Raw genomic sequence first — 18,249 nt, 5'->3', positions numbered from 1 at the left:
AGTCAGCGCGGAGGTGTAAACTGCCCATCTCAACACGCCGTGTCCCTTCTGGGATGGGCAGGCTTGGTGGAGGGACCTGGGCCAGCCTGGGTGGGAGGAGGGTGGAGGGGAGCCCCCCCCTTAAGCAGGGGGTGGTGTGGGCCGTGCCGAGGAGGTGGCCTTGAGCAAAGCCTGGAAAGGCAAGGGCACGAGCCAGGTGGGTGTGGGAGGATGAGCTTTCCAAGCGGAGGGCAGGCGCAAGGTGGGGCCTGCCAGGTGTGCCTACGGAGCGGAGGGCCCCGATGATGGGGCCGAGTGGGCCGGGCGGCAGGTGAGGTCAGAGAGGCGCCCAGGGGCCCTCTTGGAGAGTGCAAGGAGTTTGGCTTTTATTCCCCATGGAAGGGGAGCCAGTATTGTACCTAAAACTGTATCTTAACTGTGGCAGGAAACGGGGGCGAACGCTGTGGCTCTAGACCACGTGGCTGTTGTGAAGTTTTCCGCAGAAGGCTGAAGGCATCCTCGTGCCTTCCGGAGTCCACCTGGGCACAGAGCTCTAGGGGACTCCTCGGGCCTCGAGGAAGGGACTCGCCTTCATCCACGTACCAGGATGCTCATAGATAGTTACTCATGATCGCCTCAAACTGGGAGCACCCCCAAAGCCCAGTGGCAGAGAGGCCCTACAGGAACTGTGCTTTATTCGTGCAGTGAATCCTACCTAAGAGTGGGCACGAATGATCCACAACTACATACAGCACGAATGAGCCCTTAAATGGAGCTTGGAGGGAGAGCCAGACCTAGAAAAGTGCTTACTGTTCAGTTCCATTCACACAGGTGCTAAAAGCCAAGCGAAACTCCTCTGCATGTGAGAAGTGGGGAGAGCAGTTCCCCAGAGGTGAGGGTGGGGGAGGTGGTGGCCTGTGGGATGGTGGGAATGTCCTGCCTCTTGACCTGGGCGCTGGGTGCACGGGTGCCCGGGCACATTCAGAACGGCAGCGTCGGGGAGCTGTGAGCTTTCGTCTCCGGACAAGTGCACACGCGATCACACTGATAAGATACATCACTGACAGTGATGCCAATAAAAGGTCCAGAGGGAGGGCCAGGCAGCCACAGGCAGTGAGGGCTTCTGAACCTCTGCAAATGCCCGGCGGTTCCTCTGCCTTTGTGAAGCCAGTTGTTGAGCTTCTGACATCTCTGGGGCTATGATCTCCTCTTGCTGTTTCTCCCTGTGGGATGCCTGGACCCCCTGAGGGTGAGGCTGGCTCGACCCTCCCCCGGGGTCTGCAGGTGCAGCCCTTCCCCCGCACCCCGGGTCACAGGCGGCCCCATGTACCTGCCCAGGTGCTGACCTGCTGAAGATGTCCCGTGATGACCTGGTCCAGATCTGCGGCCCTGCAGATGGGATCCGGCTTTTTAACGCCATCAAAGGCAGGTGGGTGTTGGTGCCCGCTGGGGGCACAGGGTGTGGCTGGGAGGTGCCAGGAGTGGGGTGGCGGCCCCCGCGGGGAAGTGAGATGCTGTGGCTCGCAGCCCACCCTGCCCGGAAGGCCCCCTCCTCCCCTCCCTCCCTCTTCTCTCTTTGACGGGGGCCTTGGCCTCTGAGTCTCAGCCCCTTGGCCGCTTCCTCTGGTTCTTAGATGCTTGCACGGTCCTGGGCTTCGAGCTGCTTCCTGTTGCTCCTGCTGGGGGCGGGGCAGGTGTGGATGGTGTGGTCTAAATAGGCACAATGTGGACAGCGCAGTTTTCACTCCGGGTTTGAATCCCACATCTGCCTCTTAGGAACTTGGCAACTGGGCCAAACCCTTAATCCCCGTGAGCCTCAGTTTCCTCATCTGTAGAAGGGGAGGGTGGTCCTGGCTTCGTCATAGGTGTGTGAGGATGAAATGAGCTCAGAATGAGCCGGAGAGAGCGCTTGCTCTGACTATCACCCTGGAAAACCTCCTATGTTGAGACTGGTGCCCCGGGCGGAGCCCCACTCTGGGCAGGTTGCAGGACCAGGGTCGGGGGTGGGGGGATCGTCCATCCCCCGTGCCCAGCAAGCCTGTGCAAAGCTGTTAAGGTCCTTCCAGACGGGGTTCTGTCCCCGACAGCTCCTCGATGAAAGGCACTCTGTACCCCCGTAGCCTTCTTTCTTTCCCCCTAAGTCCCTCCTACTGCTCTTTCCACCCTGGGTTCTGGAACTTTCTGGAACAACAGAGCTTGGTCCCTCATACCTGCTGTTTATTTCCTTTCCTCCTGCCAGGAACGTGAGGCCGAAGATGACCATTTACGTCTGCCAGGAGCTGGAGCAGAGCCGCGTGCCCCTGCAGCAGAAGCGGGACGGCGGTGGGGACCCCAATCTGTGTGGTGGGTTGTGGGGTGCACCCCACACCCCTGGCCGGATAGAGGGCGGCAGAGTAACGGGAAGAGACACAAGAAGGAAAGGCAACATGAGTCCGTGGCTGAGGACGCCTCCTCTGATCCGCCGTTCATGCAGGAGGAGTTCTTGTTGTACTTCATCCTAGGGGTGAAATGTTTAGGGTGGGCATCATCTCCCAGCATGGCTGGTCCAGGTTACCGATGTTCCACCTGTGGAAGCAGGGCTGGAGAGCAGCTGTGTCCCCTTAATGCCACTCAACTACTCACGGTAGAACTGGAAGTTGGGCTTTCTGGCTCCCTGGCTGGTGACGAGTGACAGCTGTATTCCCAGGAGCGTGTCCGCCAGCTGGATGAGACTTTCCCATTTGGTTCGGTCGCTGCACAGGGGGGTCTCGGAGCGCCTCTGGGGTACATGGCTCTTTGGGTTTGGCAGTTTTCAGCGTCTTGCTTCTGAGCGTTGTGAGTGCCGAGTCTGATGAGCTGCCCGGCCCCACGCGCGGGGTCTGGACTCTGCATCGTCTGCAGAGAGAGCGCCCTATACCTCTCTGCGGGCCCCTCCAGATCAGCAAGGATGCCCAAGACCCTGGGCTAAGGGTGTTCCATTTTCTTCCCCTAGTAGGAACTGCTCATGGTTTGCTGTGGGGGAAACTGAGGCACAGCGGCTGCCCCGAGATGCCAGTGCTGTGAGTGGCAGAGCCAGGATCCAAATCTCCGGGCACTGGCAGTTGGCGTCCGGGCCTCAGGACATTTCTGCGAATGTCCAGGTCCTTCCGCCGCGGTCAGCCTGTGAAGGACAGAGCTCGAGTCTCGTGGTTTCCTGCACATGCGGTGAGGGCAGGCGCCCAGCCCACACCCCCAGCCTCAGAGGTGTGGAGAGCGCTGAGGTCTGGCTTCTAGTAGTGGCAGCGTTGGGATTTGAACCTAGGCTGGCCCGCTCGAGGGCCTCTTGTTTCTCCACGCGGCCCCCGATGAGAGGAGTTCTGAGCAGTGGGTGACTGACCGTCCGCTGGCTCTGAGCAGTACTGGTCCCCCCCACATTCCTCCAGGGACAGGAAAGGCCAGAGACAAAAGGTTACAGCCAGAGGGCCGCACTGCAATCCTCTGGCTCTTTTCTGCCAGCAGTCCAAGAGTAAAATACGAAAAAGTGGAACTGGCTCTGAAAAGTTGGGGGGAAAAGTTCAATGAGAATTCTGTTATAAAAAGGAATCTTACAACAGAGGCCTGGGATTCTTCCCTGGCGTTAGTTTGGGAAGGAAGGTTACACAGCGACCACATTCTCTGAACAGGGTCTGGGTGCGGGTCATCCTATTTGAAATCCTGGGAAGGCGAGTCTCTCGTGTGGCTGGAACCCCATGGCCTCTGCCACCCCTTCAAAGGGAGCCACCGTGTGTGCGTGTGTGTGTGTGTGTGTGTGTGCGCACGTGCTTTTAGCATACCAGGCCGCCGATCAGATTTGTTGAACCAAGGGTTCCTTCCTTAGTTGAGCAAGGAGTTTCAGCACCTCTTGTTTCATCCAGCTGTGTTTTACTTTTTAAGGGACTTGAAGTTCCTGGGCATTGCTTCATCCCCCCCAGTTCACCCACGGGGTTTGCTCCTCCCCGACTGGTTTGGGTTTTTGCTTCCAGCCTCAGGGTCCCTGTTGTCTCAACTGTCTGGTGATATTCCTGGTGCCCCCCCACCCCGCCCTTTGGGGTCACGGCGCTCCATCTGACTATTGTTTGTGCCCTGGAGAAGGGTAAGGACAGACCCTTTCTCTTCTGCCGTCAGGTAGCAATTATCTTACGTCTCACTCTTGGCCACAGGGAGCCGTCCAGTAACCCCTTTAACCAGTGGAAGGGAAGGAATGCAGACACAGGATTTTCTCCTCCATAGCAGGCCACACCTCAGAATCACCGGAAGCTTCTAATAAGAAATGCAGATTTCGGCAATTCCCCGGCAGTCCAGGGGTTAGGACACTCGGGGGCTTTCACTGCCATGGCCCCGGGTTCAATCCCCGGTCAGGGAACTAAGATCCCGTAAGCTGTGGGGCACGGCCTCCCCCCCCCCAAATTTTTTTAAATGTAGATTTCGGCCAGCTGTTCCCCCTCCAGCCTCCACCCCTAGATGGGCGTCCTTGGTCCAGGGTGGATGCAGGGATTCTCCATTTTACACAAGTCCCCCAAGAGAGAATGAAACAGGAATACAGAACGGAGCCTGGAATCTTGTCAGCTGGCGCTGGGCCGAGAGGGAGCCTTGCGGCTTCCAGATGCGTCCCCAGTACAGCCAGAACCTGCGAGTCCATCTGGGGGTGGACATTCTTACAAGCACGTTACTGGTTTGGGGGGTCGGGGGAGAGGGTAGGCGGGCTCCTTTGAAGGCAGCCACTTGTCCTATAGAAGGCCCTGTCCACCGCCCTGCAGTGTACCACGCCATCTTCCTGGAGGAGCTGACCACCTTGGAGCTGATTGAGAAGATCGCCAACCTGTACAGCATCTCCCCGCAGCACATCCATCGGGTGTACCGGCAGGGCCCCACCGGCATCCACGTGGTGGTCAGCAACGAGGTGAGCGCTGCAGCCCCGCCGGCCCGAGGCGCTGGGCCCAGGGCTACGGGCGGGAGCCGCAGACCCACATCCGAAATGCGCCCTGCGGGGCTTGGGGGTGACTTTAGGCTGAAGATGGCAAACCGGGTTCACCTGCCTATGGCCTGGTCTCAGCTGCAGGGGCTGCCGGGGGAGCTGGGAGAGAGGGGTCTGAGGCCACGACCACGGGCTCTGAACAGCTGTCGCCTCTCCATCTGGAGCCCCGCCCTCGGCCAGGTGCCCTGCTCCGCATCCCTGCCTTAGGGCGCTTACAGTCAGGGCTGTGAGGACTCAGGCGCAGGTGCTCACCCAGGGCAGGGGCGGGGGCTGGGAGGGGGCAGGCCCGGGAGAGGTGACACGGGCTGGGTTGATGATGGAGAGGCCGGGGCTCTCGGGGAACAGAGGTGTCCTCTGCTGAATGGTGAAGGTGCCACAGCCTTCCAGGGTCTGTCTCTGGCCACACAGGCCTCTGCAGGGCATAAGCGGCCCCTGACAGAGGACACAGATACAGAACACGGCCCCCTGGCGACCGTGCCCTCGAGTGATCAGATCCCACTGCTGGCTCCTGACGGAGTTATCAAACGGGCTTGATGACATGTTTCATGCGTTCCTGCCTGTTGTAGAACAAAAGCTTTTAAGCTTGTCTTATCCTGGACCCCTTCTCTTAATAATAGTAATAATAATACCAATAATGAGTTCCATCAGCGCTTCCTGTGTCCCGGCGACTGTTCTAAGTGACTCATTTAATCCTGGCAGCCTCCCTGTGAGGCAGGTGCTGTCATGAGCCCATTTCACAGATAGGAAACAGGCACAGAGAGGCTGCGTAATGGCCCCAGGGTGCACAGCTCGTAAGAGGTTGGGCTGTGGTGGGAAGGCTGGTGGCCCAGCAGCAGAGCCTGAGCGTCGAGCCCACAGGCTCTCCAACCACCCCTGAAATGAGGCGTTTACACAGAACTGTCCTGATAGGAGCAGAGGTGGAACCCTGAGCCCCCAGCCCAGCCCCCAGCAGACCCTCCACCCACCCTGGGAACTCTGCAAGCCTCAGCAAAAGATGATGGAGGGAACGGTACAGGAAGGGGGGCTGGGAAAGCAGGGAAGTTGTGGGCTTCGGAATTGGACCCATGTCCCCACCTGGACTGGCTCCTCGTAGCCGGGTGACCTTGGGCAAATCTACTTAATGACTTTGAGCCTCAGTTTCCATGTCTGCAAAACGGGGATAATTCTATCCATCAATCAGGCTGTAGTAAGGATAAAATAGAAAACAGTGTCAGGTACCGGCAGATGCTAAATTAGCCAGGCACTTGTTTTGGGAAACAAGTGATGGAGAGATCCTTAAATTTGACAGCGTGTAACATGTAAGGCTTTTAATGGTCTGTATATTTCATAAATCGTCATCATCAGGGGCAATCCTGTTGTCACTTGTCATCATAATTGCCCAAGCCCCCCCTACGTGGGAGTCCTCCGTTTCATGGGAGTTTCATCCTGGGGGTGGGCAAGGTGGTGTTTTCCTTCCTTTTTAAAAAAAAATATTTATTTATTTATTTTATTTTTTGGCCGTGCCGTGTGTTAGTTATGGCACTCGGGATCGCTGAGGCGTGCGGGATCTTTCCTTGCGGCGCGTGGGCTTCTCTAGTTGTGGCATGCGGGTTTTCTCTCTCCAGCTGTGGCGTACGGGGTTAGTTGCCCTGAGGCGTGTGGGATCTTAGTTCCCTGACCAGGGATCGAACCTGCGTCCCCTGCACTGGAAGGTGGATTCCTTACCAGTGGACCACCAGGGAAGTCCCTTCTGTCCTTTTTAATTAAAAAGTAATTCACAATTCATAGAAGTCAGGCAATATAAGCAGAAGGCAAGTGTGAAAGGCCCTTATCTTCCCCACTCCCTTTTCCTAGCGGAGTTACCTTAGGTTTGATGTAATTCTGCCAGATAACTTTTTGTGTGTGTGTCCATTGCATGCCTGAGTGTGTGTAGGTGTGGGTTTTAAAAAACACACAACCAGGATCCATTTGAACAAAGGGCCATTGATCTGCAACTTGCTATTGTTGTCACCAGTTCAGAATTCCTTCCACATCGTTAAATCGAGTGTACGGTGGCTGTTTTTTGGCCCCCGTTTCACAGATAAAGCACATGAAGCCCAGAGTTGCTGGCCTGAGCAAGTCCTGTAGAATAGCCGGGAAGCGTGAAACGCCCTGAGCATCAGGCAGTAGCGACGACATGGAAAACTCGTCAGTTTGCATCTCACAAATGCATTTCTGCCGTGAAGACAAAAGCCAAGAATGCTCAGAACACTTGCAATTTCACAGGTCCCCGCAGGGGCTCCTTCCCCCAGCTTGCCCTGTGCGCCCCCCCCCCCCCAGAGCAGGCAGTTAAGCCAGTGAAGCAGAGGACAGAGCTCAAACGCCACCTCGGCTAAGTAGGTGATTCGTATTCCCCTGGTCTCCTTGCCTCTTAACCCCGAATCAGTTGGAAACCTTCGGTTCTTAATTGCCCGGAGCACTGGAGGTGGCCTGGCCAGCCGTGCAGCCGGCCCCTGGGGTGCAAGGGCACTTCATTAAACAAGGCAGTTACTGATTAAGCCCGTGTGGGCCCTGCTTCAGGTTTGGCATGCCCCAGCAGTGGGGTTGCCAAGAGTCCCCGAGGGAGCAGGTCGGCGGCATAGCCTAAATGTACTTCATGCATCATTAGGGCCTGGGGGAGGGGCAGGGGTCGACAGGTGGACGGATTTGCAGGATCTGGGGCAGTCATCCGGGGAGGGGGGGGGCAGTAAAATGTGGGTTGTACTTTTCATCTGGAAAGGGGTTTTGCCGTCCCGTTGGCTAGTATGTGTGTTGTGGGTATGTTTAGGTAGATGTGTACATTTTTCATATTGTTTAAAGGTGTATTGTGAAATGCAGCATACATATTTAGAATAGAGGAAGCTCATTTGTAGAGTTTAAAGAGTAACTAAAGTACTCGATGCCTGCACTCAGGTTAGTGCGGTGTTTGTTAGAACTCCCTTTGTGGGCTAATTTCATGTTCCTCTCCAGTGCTGGTTTGAATTTTATATTGATCATTCCCTGGTTCTTCTTCAATACATTCTTTAATTTCACCTATTTTTAAACTTCATAGAAGGGGGATAGGAGTGCCTTCTTCAGGGACTTACGGTTTGTGATTCATGCATGTTGAGGGGCGCTGGAGGTCACCGGCCCTGTCGAGCAGCCGGGTGTGATCAGGTCCTAGTTTGTTCCCGCTGCTTCTACTGCTGGGTGACGTGAGGGCTGTTTCTAGTTTTCACTCATAGAGACAGCGCTGCTCTCAGCATTCTTAGGTGTGTTTTGTGTGTGTACATGCAGGAGCTTACCTAGGGCACCTGCCTGCAGGAGAGATGTGTGTGGTCATCTGTGCTGCGTCCCGTGAACAGTTGTAGAAAGCAGTCATTTGGATGAACGACCCCCCCCCCCCAGAAGAGGATGCCCATTCCCATTGCTCTGCATCCTGGTTATATATATATTTTTATCATCGAAACAGCCTCATTTTACAGACAGCGCCTGGAGACAGGAAGTTGCCTTATCTAAGGTCACCGGGCTGTTAATCAAAACGAGAGCTCCAGAGCGGGGGCTGGTGAGTAATCATAAGCTTCCTGCCCCGCATTTGTAGACGCAGGGAGTGGACTTCTGTTTATCCTTGGTCCTCAAAGGACTCTGATATGCAGAGCCTACTAATCACGAGGGTTTCCTTAAAGCATTTTTTTCTTAATTGAAAGATGGTTTGTTTACAATGTCGTGTTAGTTTCAGGTGTACAGCGAAGTGATTCAGTATATGTGTATATACATAGATGTATTCTTTTTTTAGATTCGTTTCCCTCATAGGTTGTTACAAGATGTTGAATATATTTCCCCGTGTAAAGCACTTTAGTTTTTTTATCTGGTGCTGTTTACACACACCCGCTCCTGTAACGTGTCCTTATAGGGATCGGAAAACCCAGTCACTAGGAGAAAAGCAAAACGAAAGCAAATCAGGAACAATTTAGTCTTGTATTAAACGTTTACACCTTCATTCCCTTCCAGGCTTCTTTCCATCCTTTACATTCAGTTTTTGTTACTCGAAACTGTAATTGCTTTGTCCATCTACTCTGTATCACATCCTCTCCATGAGAGCTAAGCGCAAGCGTCTTCCTGCACTTGCGTAAACGCGGCGCCTGTCATTTCTGATGCTGCGAGCAGCTGGACTCGGTGTCGCTGAGGCTTTTCAGTCTCTGAACTCGTTGTTGAAGGGACATGGTCTCTCTTTTGCCTTTCAGATGGTGCAGAATTTCCAAGATGAATCCTGTTTCATCCTCAGTACCTTAAAAGGTAAAGCCCCCGCCTCCCTGCCTTCTCTTGTTTAATTAAAGGATGTTGGCTGCACTCCCCCCGGGTTAACGGAGTATCGGGGAGAGCAGGCTGGTGAGTGGGGCCTGCATGGGGTGGGCCCTCGAGAGAGTGTTACCTGCGACCATCCTCTGGGAAAAAGAAACACACACTTCCCGGGAAGCCTAGCCTCGGAAACGTGAGAAGTGGTGTGGCTGGCGCCAAGGTCACTTTGAAAGGGGAATCCTGGCCAGACAGTATGTGCTTCACGAACCCAGTGCCAACGAGAAGTACTATAAGTCCTCTACATACGAACCTTCAAGTTGCAAACTTTCAAAGATGCGAGCGTGTGTTCACGTGTCCAGTCACGTAAGTTAGTTCACGTGTCTGGCGTACATTGTCACGTGCGTGCATCCTCTACAAGTGGTTGTGCTTTTGTGTACTTTACTGTACAGTACCGTATAGAATACAGTATCTTTATTTCGAGCCCAGGATGTCCGGAAGCAGGTGTAGAAACAGTACTATATAGCTGATTGTGTTAGTTGGGCACCTAGGCTTACTTTGTTGGACGTACGAACAAATTGGACTCACGAACGTGCTCTCAGAATGGAACTCGTTCGTGTGTAGGGGACTTACAGTAAGACGCGTTTGAATGTTTCTAAAGTGTGGGTCTCTGGGAGGGGTGGGCATGGAATACAGCAGCTGAGCCTGCAGGCCGTGTGGATCGGGGACCCGGGGCTGGGTGGGACCAGGGGGACACGGAGGACCCACCTGAGGAAGGGGTCTGAGAAGGAACTCACATGCCAGGAAAAGTGGGAGACCAGCTGTGACCCCCTGTAGGGCTGGGGCAGGTGAGTGTGGGGGTTAGGTGGGAATGAAAGCCCCCTGACCGGGCCATAGACCCTGGACCGTGGCCCTGGACCCTCCCCCCTGTTCTCTGCATCTAGCCACCGACTGCCTTCAGAGGCCTGGGGGCCACGACGCCCGAAGCCTCCTCGGACATAGGCCCTTCAGTCCTTGGGCCTCAGGCTGTGGTGGAAAAGCCCGCTGTCAAAAAGAAACTCAACAAGGCAGCCGTGAAGGTGTACGTTGAGATCTCTGCTTTTGTCAGCTTGCTTTTTTCTGCACAGTCTCATTTGGGTGGCCTCTGCCAGTGTCCACGGCAGGGTGTCTGCTGGTACCCTAATCCCATGGCCCCCAGATGCCACAGCGCCCTGCCTTTCTTCCTGTAAAACGCCATGTTTGTCTCTTGCAGCCGAGAGCAATGACGGCTACCACGTCATCCTGAAATGTGGCCTCTGAACAGAGACGAGCAGGCAGCCACCTCCTACCCTCAGCCCCACGGACCCCCCCTTGGATGTAGAAATCGCACCCTGGGAAGCTGCGGCGAGGAGGGGCCTGGCCCAGCCCGTGAAAGCCACAGACCAACCCCTAGCCGAGACCCTCGGAGGCCATGTCTCTGGCGGGCAGAAAGCCTCCCCCTCCCCCTAGCCCCAGCTTGGGAGCGGTTCCTTGTTTTTCTTCCCAGCCCTGCCATTCTGAAGAGGCCGACGGTGGGGCATCTCCTCTGATGCTCCCCTAGTTGGAGGCTAGCTCACCGGGTACCAGGGTGCCACCTGTACTGGTCCCTGCCTTCACCCTCTTCTCTGGTAACTGGCTCAGTGATGGGGCTGCTGATGAAATGGGGGTTTGCGACTGTTCTCCTGTCTTCCTGTCGGTTTTCTGTCTCCGTGACCCTGGTGAGCATCCGTCTTTCCTGTTACTGGGTGGATCGATGGGAGTTGGGTTTATTCTGTGCCTCCTGCTTCTTTCACGTTTACCTTGATTCTAAGGGTCTGCTGCTGCTCGGAGCCCAGAGGTGGGCTCGCATCTCTTCACTGCCGGGCTAGACATGCCACGGGGCCACACAGACCTAGTTCTAAGGCCCTTGGGAGGGACAGGGGGAGGCTAGAAAGACTAATTTTAGGCACATTCTCATGAATATAAAAGGGAAGAGAACCAAATGATTCCTCTTGAGCTCCTTCGGTATAATTTTATTTCCTAAGCAATCATGGGTAAAGGAGGACTAGGAAATGAACATTCCATTGTAGGATCACATGACCTTGACTATCCCGACACCAGGCCCTCTTGAATGGACTCAGCAAATCCCATTTAGAGAAGACCTCCAAACTTGCCAAGCTTCCTAGAGACGTTGTATCCTCTGGGAGGGCTCCCCTTTAAATGTTTCTCTTTTTTCATTTGTAGAGGGTGTGTTTGGGGCATTTCACCTGCACTGGAATGGTTGGATCACCTTTCTTAGTGGCCTAACTTTCGGGAAATTTGAATATCAGTAACCAGTAGACTCAGCAATTAGCCTTTATCTCTGTTTCCTGGGACCCACTGATCTGTACTGGCCCCAGGCTTCAACTCTTTGCTCATGTAAATTCAACTTATAAAGCATGGTGGGCGCTGTGACCAACCGAGTAGGACTTGACAGCTTTTAAAGTGGAGCTTTGGGGGAATATAGAGATGATCAGAACGGGTAGACCTTGCTTTACAGATGGAGAAACCAAAGCCCAGAGGGGCGAAGCCACCTGCCTGATATCACATAGTGATAGGGTAATGACATAAATTTGTCATCTAAACCAGGACACTTCTGAGAGTGAAAGGGGCTCTAGCAGTAACTGCGTTGGGACAACGGGTGTGGTGTCCTACGGTGTAAGGACAAGCTTCTGGTTCCCTCTCCTTTTTGGGGGTTGGGGGAGAGGAGCACATAACAGCTTTACTGAGATATGATTCACATACTGTACAATTTACCCGTTTATAGTATACAATTCTATGATTTTTTAGTCAATTCACAGAACCACCACATCAATTTTAGAACATTTTCATCATCCCTAAAAGAAACCCTGTACCCTTGGCAAGTACTCTCCTATTTTCCTTACAATTCCTCTACTCCTAGGCAACCACAAATCTTCTTTCTATATGGGTTGACCTATTCTGGACATTTCACGTATGTGGAATCATACAATATGTGGTCTTTTGTGACTAGCTGTTTTTTCACTTAACATAGTGTTTTCTAGGGTCATCCATATTGAACATATATCAGTACTGCCGTCCTTTTTATAGCTTAATAATATTTCATTCTATGGCTATACCACATTTGTTTATCCATCCATCATTTGATGGATATTTGAGTTGTTTCTACCTTGGAGCTATTATGAATAATGCTGCTATGAACATATTTGTACACGGTTTGGTGTACACCTATGTTTTCTTTTAGGAATATACATATGAGTAGAATTGCTGGGTCGTATAGTAAGTCTGTGTTCAATAACTTTTTGAGGAACTGCCAGACTGTTTTCCAAAGCAGCTGCGTCATTTTACATTCCCATCAGCAGTGTGTGAGGCTTCCAGTTTCTCTACATACTGATCAACACTTGCTACTCTCTGTCATTTTGATTATAGCATCCCAGTGGGTGTGACGTGGTGTCTCATCGTGGTTTCGATTTGCATTTCCCTGATGGCTAGTGATGTTGAGCGTTTCATCGTGTGCTTACTGGCCATTCATACATCTTCTCTGGAGAAATGTCTATTCACCTCCTCTGCCTATTTTCAGTTGGCTTATTTGTCCTTTTATTATTGAGTTGTATGAGTTCTTTGTATATTCTAGATGCAGGTCCTTTATCAGATATATGAGGTGTCAACATGTTCTCCACTTCTGTGGGTTGCCTTCACTTTCATTATAAGAAAGTGAACTTTCTTAACTTTTACCTCTGAAGGGCAAAAGTTTTTAATTTTGATGATGTCTAAGACACCTATTTTTTCTCTTGTTGCTTATACTTTCAGTGTCCTATATAAGAAACTATCACCTAACCCAGGGTCAAGAAGATTTATGCTTATGTTTTCTTCTAAGAATTTTGATAGTTTTAGCTCTCCAATAGTCTTTGATTAATTTTGAGTTAATTTTTATATATGGTGTGAGGTAGGGGTCCAACTTCATTCTTTTGCATGTAGATATCCAGCTGTCCCAGCACCAGTTGTTCAGAAGACTATTGGAATCCCCATAGAATTGCCTTCATACCGTTGCTAACGGCCCCTGATTCTTACTGGATCTTTTTTTCTGCGACATGGGGCTGTCATTAGGAAGCTCACCTTTTTTTTTTTTTAAACTCAGCCCATGTTTGGCTCCCCCATTTTTACACCTGGCTTTCTATTCTTGCTGTCTCCCCCCTTTCCCTGTCTCAGCAGTACTGGGTCACGTCACTCTCTGATGTTCTGCAACCTTTCTGGGTGTGTAGCTCCACACGTCAGTTCTAGGGCATCAAGACCAGTCATTTCCTTTTTTGAGGAGACAGAGTCGCACAGAAGTGGAATAACTTGCTCAGGGTCCCCCAGATCCAGGACTAGACTGTTGATCTTGTGACTGCTGGCCTTTCAAGGTGTCTGCCATTCACTAGACCCAAGAGATGCCACTACCCAGACCCAAGTGATGGCAGGCTGAAATCTTAATTCTAAAAATGTGGTAGGCTACTATTTTTATTTCTTCATTCCAGATGAGGGTCTAATCAAGATCTGGTACCTTAAGTTTGCTGTAGGTAGAGTCTTCTGTTCTCTGGAATGCACTTACAGAGAAGTAGAAAATAATAAATACAAAAAAAGAATACACATAGTCATTTGGTACCAAAATGTTTTTGCCGCCCAAATCAGCAGCTCGTCCCTTCCATAGGGGTCAGCTGAGCTAGCTGTAGGATTTTGGGTTTTGTTTCTGTTTTGTTCATTTTATTAAAGTACAGAAAAGCTGTAGCGCTCCCCACCCCTGTCCACTGTCTTTCTTGTGAGCTCTGAGTCCAGAGTCTGGGCCTGCTGGACAGGCAGCCCCTCCCAGAACTGTCCCCTCTGCCCCCACGTATTCTAGGCTGTGGCTTCTCGGCAGCAACACATTTTAAAAGGGATCCGCAGAGGGACAAAAGATAAACTGTGCACTTGGGCCACTGTCTCGGGTCACCTGAAGCTGAGTGCTTTATTCTCAGGCCATCACATTTCTTTGCTGGGCAGGTGTCTGTTTGCAAGGCTGTGATGAACCTTCTCCTGGTTACCAAGTTGCACCTTTATAATAAAGACACGGGCTTTTGAATGGGGGAAGGGCCGATGGGCCTTTGGAAAGAGCAGGATGGGGGAGGGAGGTCGAAATCTTGGTTTGGGGTCCTAAGCGAAGGTCAGATGTTGCCCTGGTGACCTTCTGCCCGAGGGCCTCTTGGGAAGAGCTGTGAGCCTAGAGGGGCCTTTCCTGGGAGCACAGTGGAGCTGCCTGAACAGTGTGTCACCAGTTTCCAAGTCCAGAGTGGCGTCAGGGGTGGGCTGAGTAAATTAAGGTCTGAAAATCATTAACGAGTTGACGAGAATGGAAAAGCCTCTTTTGCTGCTGTCATGGGGCAAAAGAAGGCAGCCCCCAGGCTCTCAGAGAAGATGGAAAAGCAGGTGACCAAGAGCCAGGGGTCCTGGGTCCCCAGACCCTCACTTGGCTTCTGCCTCTCTGGTCTTGCCTCCTCTCTGGGAGGCCTCTGGGGTCGTGGCTGACTCAGTCCTCGGTGAGTCTGAGGGGCAGCAAGGCTTTCCGTCTTTCCCACCATCAGAGTCTTACTGTGGGCAGGTGGCGTGCGTGTGTGTATTTCCTCGTGGTACTTGGCACCTCAGATGCTCCCGCTTGGGCTGGTGCACGCACCGCAAGGTTTGCACACGTTTCAGCGTGAGGCATGGCATCTTAGCTGTGTCTTTAAGAATCCAGCCTAGCTTACAAGCGGGTTGACTTGACTCCATCAGCGCTCTTAAGAGTGGCCGCCAGCTGTTCCCTGCAGCCTGAGGCTGGATTCCATTGGCTGGCTATATGTCTACATTATAGATGCATGTGTGTGTGCGTGCGTGCATGCATGCCTGCACGTGTGTGTTTATGGATGCGCGTGGACCCCTTTCCCTACCCCTGTATCTGCCGTGAGCACAGCCCTGAGCATCCTCAGCTTACCTAGATGCGGTGATTACAGCTGCTCTCTTTAGATCTTATGGGATCCTCCTGGTTTAGACTCCGTTGACGAAGATGCTTAGGGCACAGTTGCCCTAATGGAGGGGAAATGCCCACCCTAAGTCCCGCTCATCTGGGGAGGGGAGCAGTGCTGGCATCTGTCATCTGACCAGGACCCCAAAGGAGTCCGTGGAGTTGGTCTTCCTTGAAGCTGCCTCAGGTGCCCTCTGTCCCCTAGGGCTGTGTATCCTGTGTGTGACATCATCAGTCAGGCTGGCCAATAGGAAATGTTTGTACACTCTGTCTGGTCACCTCCCAGCCCTCTCCCCTCTGTCCTGTGGGGACAGGGCAGTGAGGTGCTGGGCAGCCGCGCCCCTCCCCGTCCCCCGGCCTCCTTCCCAGCGGCATCCTGAGAGCCGCTTGCAGCCTCCGCCCAGCTCTCCAGAGCTCCCTGCAAAGGCTTCTCCTGGGCTTTCTCTGTCCTTCTGCTCCCTTGGGGAACGGCTAAGTTCTGAGGGGCGCCCCCCCTTGTCATGTAGGGGCCCTTCTAGCGGCAGTGTCCCCAAGAAATAGCTCTGAGAGGCGGCTTTGCTGTTCTATGCAGGGCAGCTGGTGGTGTGAGGTGGGGAACGGCGGGCACTGCTTAGTCTGGGGCTGAGCCGCCCTGCCCTCCCGGCCGCCAAACCAGCCCCCTCCGAAGAGGGAGTGTGTCAGCCTGTCCTGTGCCCTTCATCCTGGGGAGCCCTGAGGGTGGTCTCCAGGGAGCTAGCAGGGACCAGGGAAGCCTTTTATCATGGAAGGTTCGCAATCCTTTCTCAAAGGCAGAAGAATATAGTTAACCCTGGCACCCGTCACCCAGCCTCTGCAGTGGTCACCTACACCCACTCGTCAGGAGCTGAATGCAGCTCCCTGCTGGGTTTCGTGGTCTCTTTGATGACAGTGAACACTGAACCCAATGAAGTGAAAGGCATCCTGTACCCCTCCCCTGTTCCATTCCCATTAGTATACCTGTATTACCAAAAAATGTTCTCAAAGGTTATATTTTGAATTTCATCATCAAAAACGTTATGGAAACTTGTTTTCTCTTATACTGACATAATATCGATTTACCTCCTCTTAGCCTTTAAAGCCCAAAATAGGTCCCATCCAGCCCTTTGCAGAAAAACTGCCCACTGCTGAGTTAGACCTCTGTTACTCTTCCCCCTGGATTATGTTGAAGAAAATCCTAGAAAATAAGGACTTTTAAAAATAGTAAAAAAAGTATTTTGTTCGGAGCTTTGAAGCAGGAGAGTCATTCAGCTGAGCAGCCTTTGAACCCCTGCTGCCTGTTGGGCATGCGGCCCCCTCCCCCCCGCCGGCTCTGCCCCAGCCACTCAGGAACCAGAGCCCTTTGCTCTTGCCCCTTCCCTCCTGCTGTCCAGTTCCTGGAGACCTGCTGGACCCTTGGATCCCCAGGGCAGGGTGCTGGGGGTTGGTGTCCCGAGGGCCAGGTGCGGTGAGGGACCTCTACTGGCCCCGAGCCACGGTGGGTGGCGGCCTGCTGACTTACGTCACTGGGACTTTCCTGTCCTGGGAGGTGCAGCCTGACCTTCACCTCCATGGTGCCTTGAGGACCTCGCAGCTCCTTGGGGTCCCGCAAATTCCTCCGCACGTGTCTGCTGCTCTTCCTCTGATGAGGGCCCCACTTGTGGCAGCCTCAGCTTGCTGGTGCTCCCTGGGCCCGATTCCCAGCTCTGCCCCCGGAGAAGCCAGCCCCCAGGCAGCCTCACGTGGTGAATCCCTCATGCTGAGGTCCAGCCGGGATGGGGCCACCTCCCTGTGGCTTGGCCATCCTTTCTGGGCCCCCCGGCTCCTTCGCTCCCTGTGCAGATGGCCGGAGCCTGCGGCTGGTCCTCTGTTAATACCAGCCGCTGATGCTGGCTGGCTTCGCCTGGGTCACACATTGTGCTCTGTGCTTTGCCGTTGTCTCATTTGAGCCTCCCCACGGCTCTGAGGCCCCCGAAGCCTGGTTTCCAGGTGAGGAAATCAAGACTGAGAAATCAGACAGGGGCCCAGGGTCCTACGACTACTGGTGGGCTGAGCCGGGCTCTGGATCCCACATCCAGACATGCACGCTCTCGCCCCAGACACGCAGGTGGAGGGAGCCCTTTTGTCCTTAGCACTCACTTTTGTGCCGACATCATCCCTGGGCTCCGCGCCCTGGTTGGGGACAGCAGAGAAGGGCATTGTTTTGTGTGCCTCCCACCAGCCCTCCCCTTGCTGGGCAAAATCTTGCTTACTGTGTTCGCCAATGTTCCTGTATTGAAAGTGATTTCTTTCTTAAAATGCCACTTCCTCACCTTTCTCCAGATTGGGTGACTCTTCTCTGAAGGTGGCGGGTGTCTTGATTGGGGTGGTGTGGCCCTGGGATGGGTCAGGTGGGTGTGACGGCAGCGGGATGGGTCATGGCGTGGGTGGGGGGAGTGGGCATTGAAGCAGAAGTTGTCACACTGCCACGTTTTGTACCCGAAATAAAGCATATTTTGCACTTGTTACTGTACCATTGTGCAGACGAGAGATCTGTTTGGGGTTCTGTGCTTGGGTCAGAAAGCAAATAAAACTCATTTGTAAGAAACCTCTGTGACTCAGGCCTCTGGCCTTTTAATTTTTTTTTCATTTGTATTGATAAAATGCACATAACAGGAAATTTACCATCTTCAACATTTTCAAGGGTAGGATCCAGCAACAAGTACATTCACACTGTTTTGTGCAACCATCACTACCGTCCATCTCCAGAAACTTTCCGTCTTCCCCAACTGAAACCCTGTCCCATTAAACAGCAGCCCCGCCCCCTCCCCCTCCCCCCAGCCCTGGCACCTACCCTTCTGCTTTCTGTCTCTATGAAGGTGACTCCTCTGGGGACCTCATGTAAGTGGGATCTTGCAGTCTGTGTCCTCTTGTGACTGGCTGATTTCAATCAGCATCACGTCCTCAAGGTTCATCCACATTGTACCCTGTGTCAGAATTTCCTTCCTTTTTTTTCCCCGCCGTG

The 18,249-nt window shown here is 53.2% G+C and overlaps 1 protein-coding gene across 4 annotated transcripts in view; it reads left to right on the top strand.

The window, feature by feature from the left end:
• The window catches only part of TFCP2L1 (transcription factor CP2 like 1), a 66,187-nt gene extending 48,162 nt beyond the window's left edge, over positions 1 to 18,025 (top strand). For 3 of the 4 annotated variants that reach the window (XM_022590620.2, XM_022590618.2, XM_022590621.2), the window contains 5 exons: positions 1,318 to 1,408; positions 2,219 to 2,322; positions 4,734 to 4,876; positions 9,172 to 9,223; positions 10,476 to 18,024. In XM_022590620.2, coding sequence (XP_022446328.2) covers positions 1,318 to 1,408; positions 2,219 to 2,322; positions 4,734 to 4,876; positions 9,172 to 9,223; positions 10,476 to 10,522 — 437 coding nt within the window. In that variant the 3' untranslated portion in view covers positions 10,523 to 18,024. Of the gene's footprint in view, positions 1 to 1,317; positions 1,409 to 2,218; positions 2,323 to 4,733; positions 4,877 to 9,171; positions 9,224 to 10,475 lie in introns of all 4 variants that reach the window. The other variant, XM_089916903.1, reaches the window with a different exon arrangement.
• Positions 18,026 to 18,249: the final 224 nt, after the last annotated feature.

Source organism: Delphinapterus leucas, chromosome 8 (assembly GCF_059928025.1).
Source record: "Delphinapterus leucas isolate spDelLeu-1000000601 "Yukka" chromosome 8, BTC_Dleu_Yukka2, whole genome shotgun sequence".
NCBI lineage: Eukaryota > Metazoa > Chordata > Mammalia > Artiodactyla > Monodontidae > Delphinapterus > Delphinapterus leucas.
This window is presented reverse-complemented; position numbering and strand designations above follow the sequence as displayed.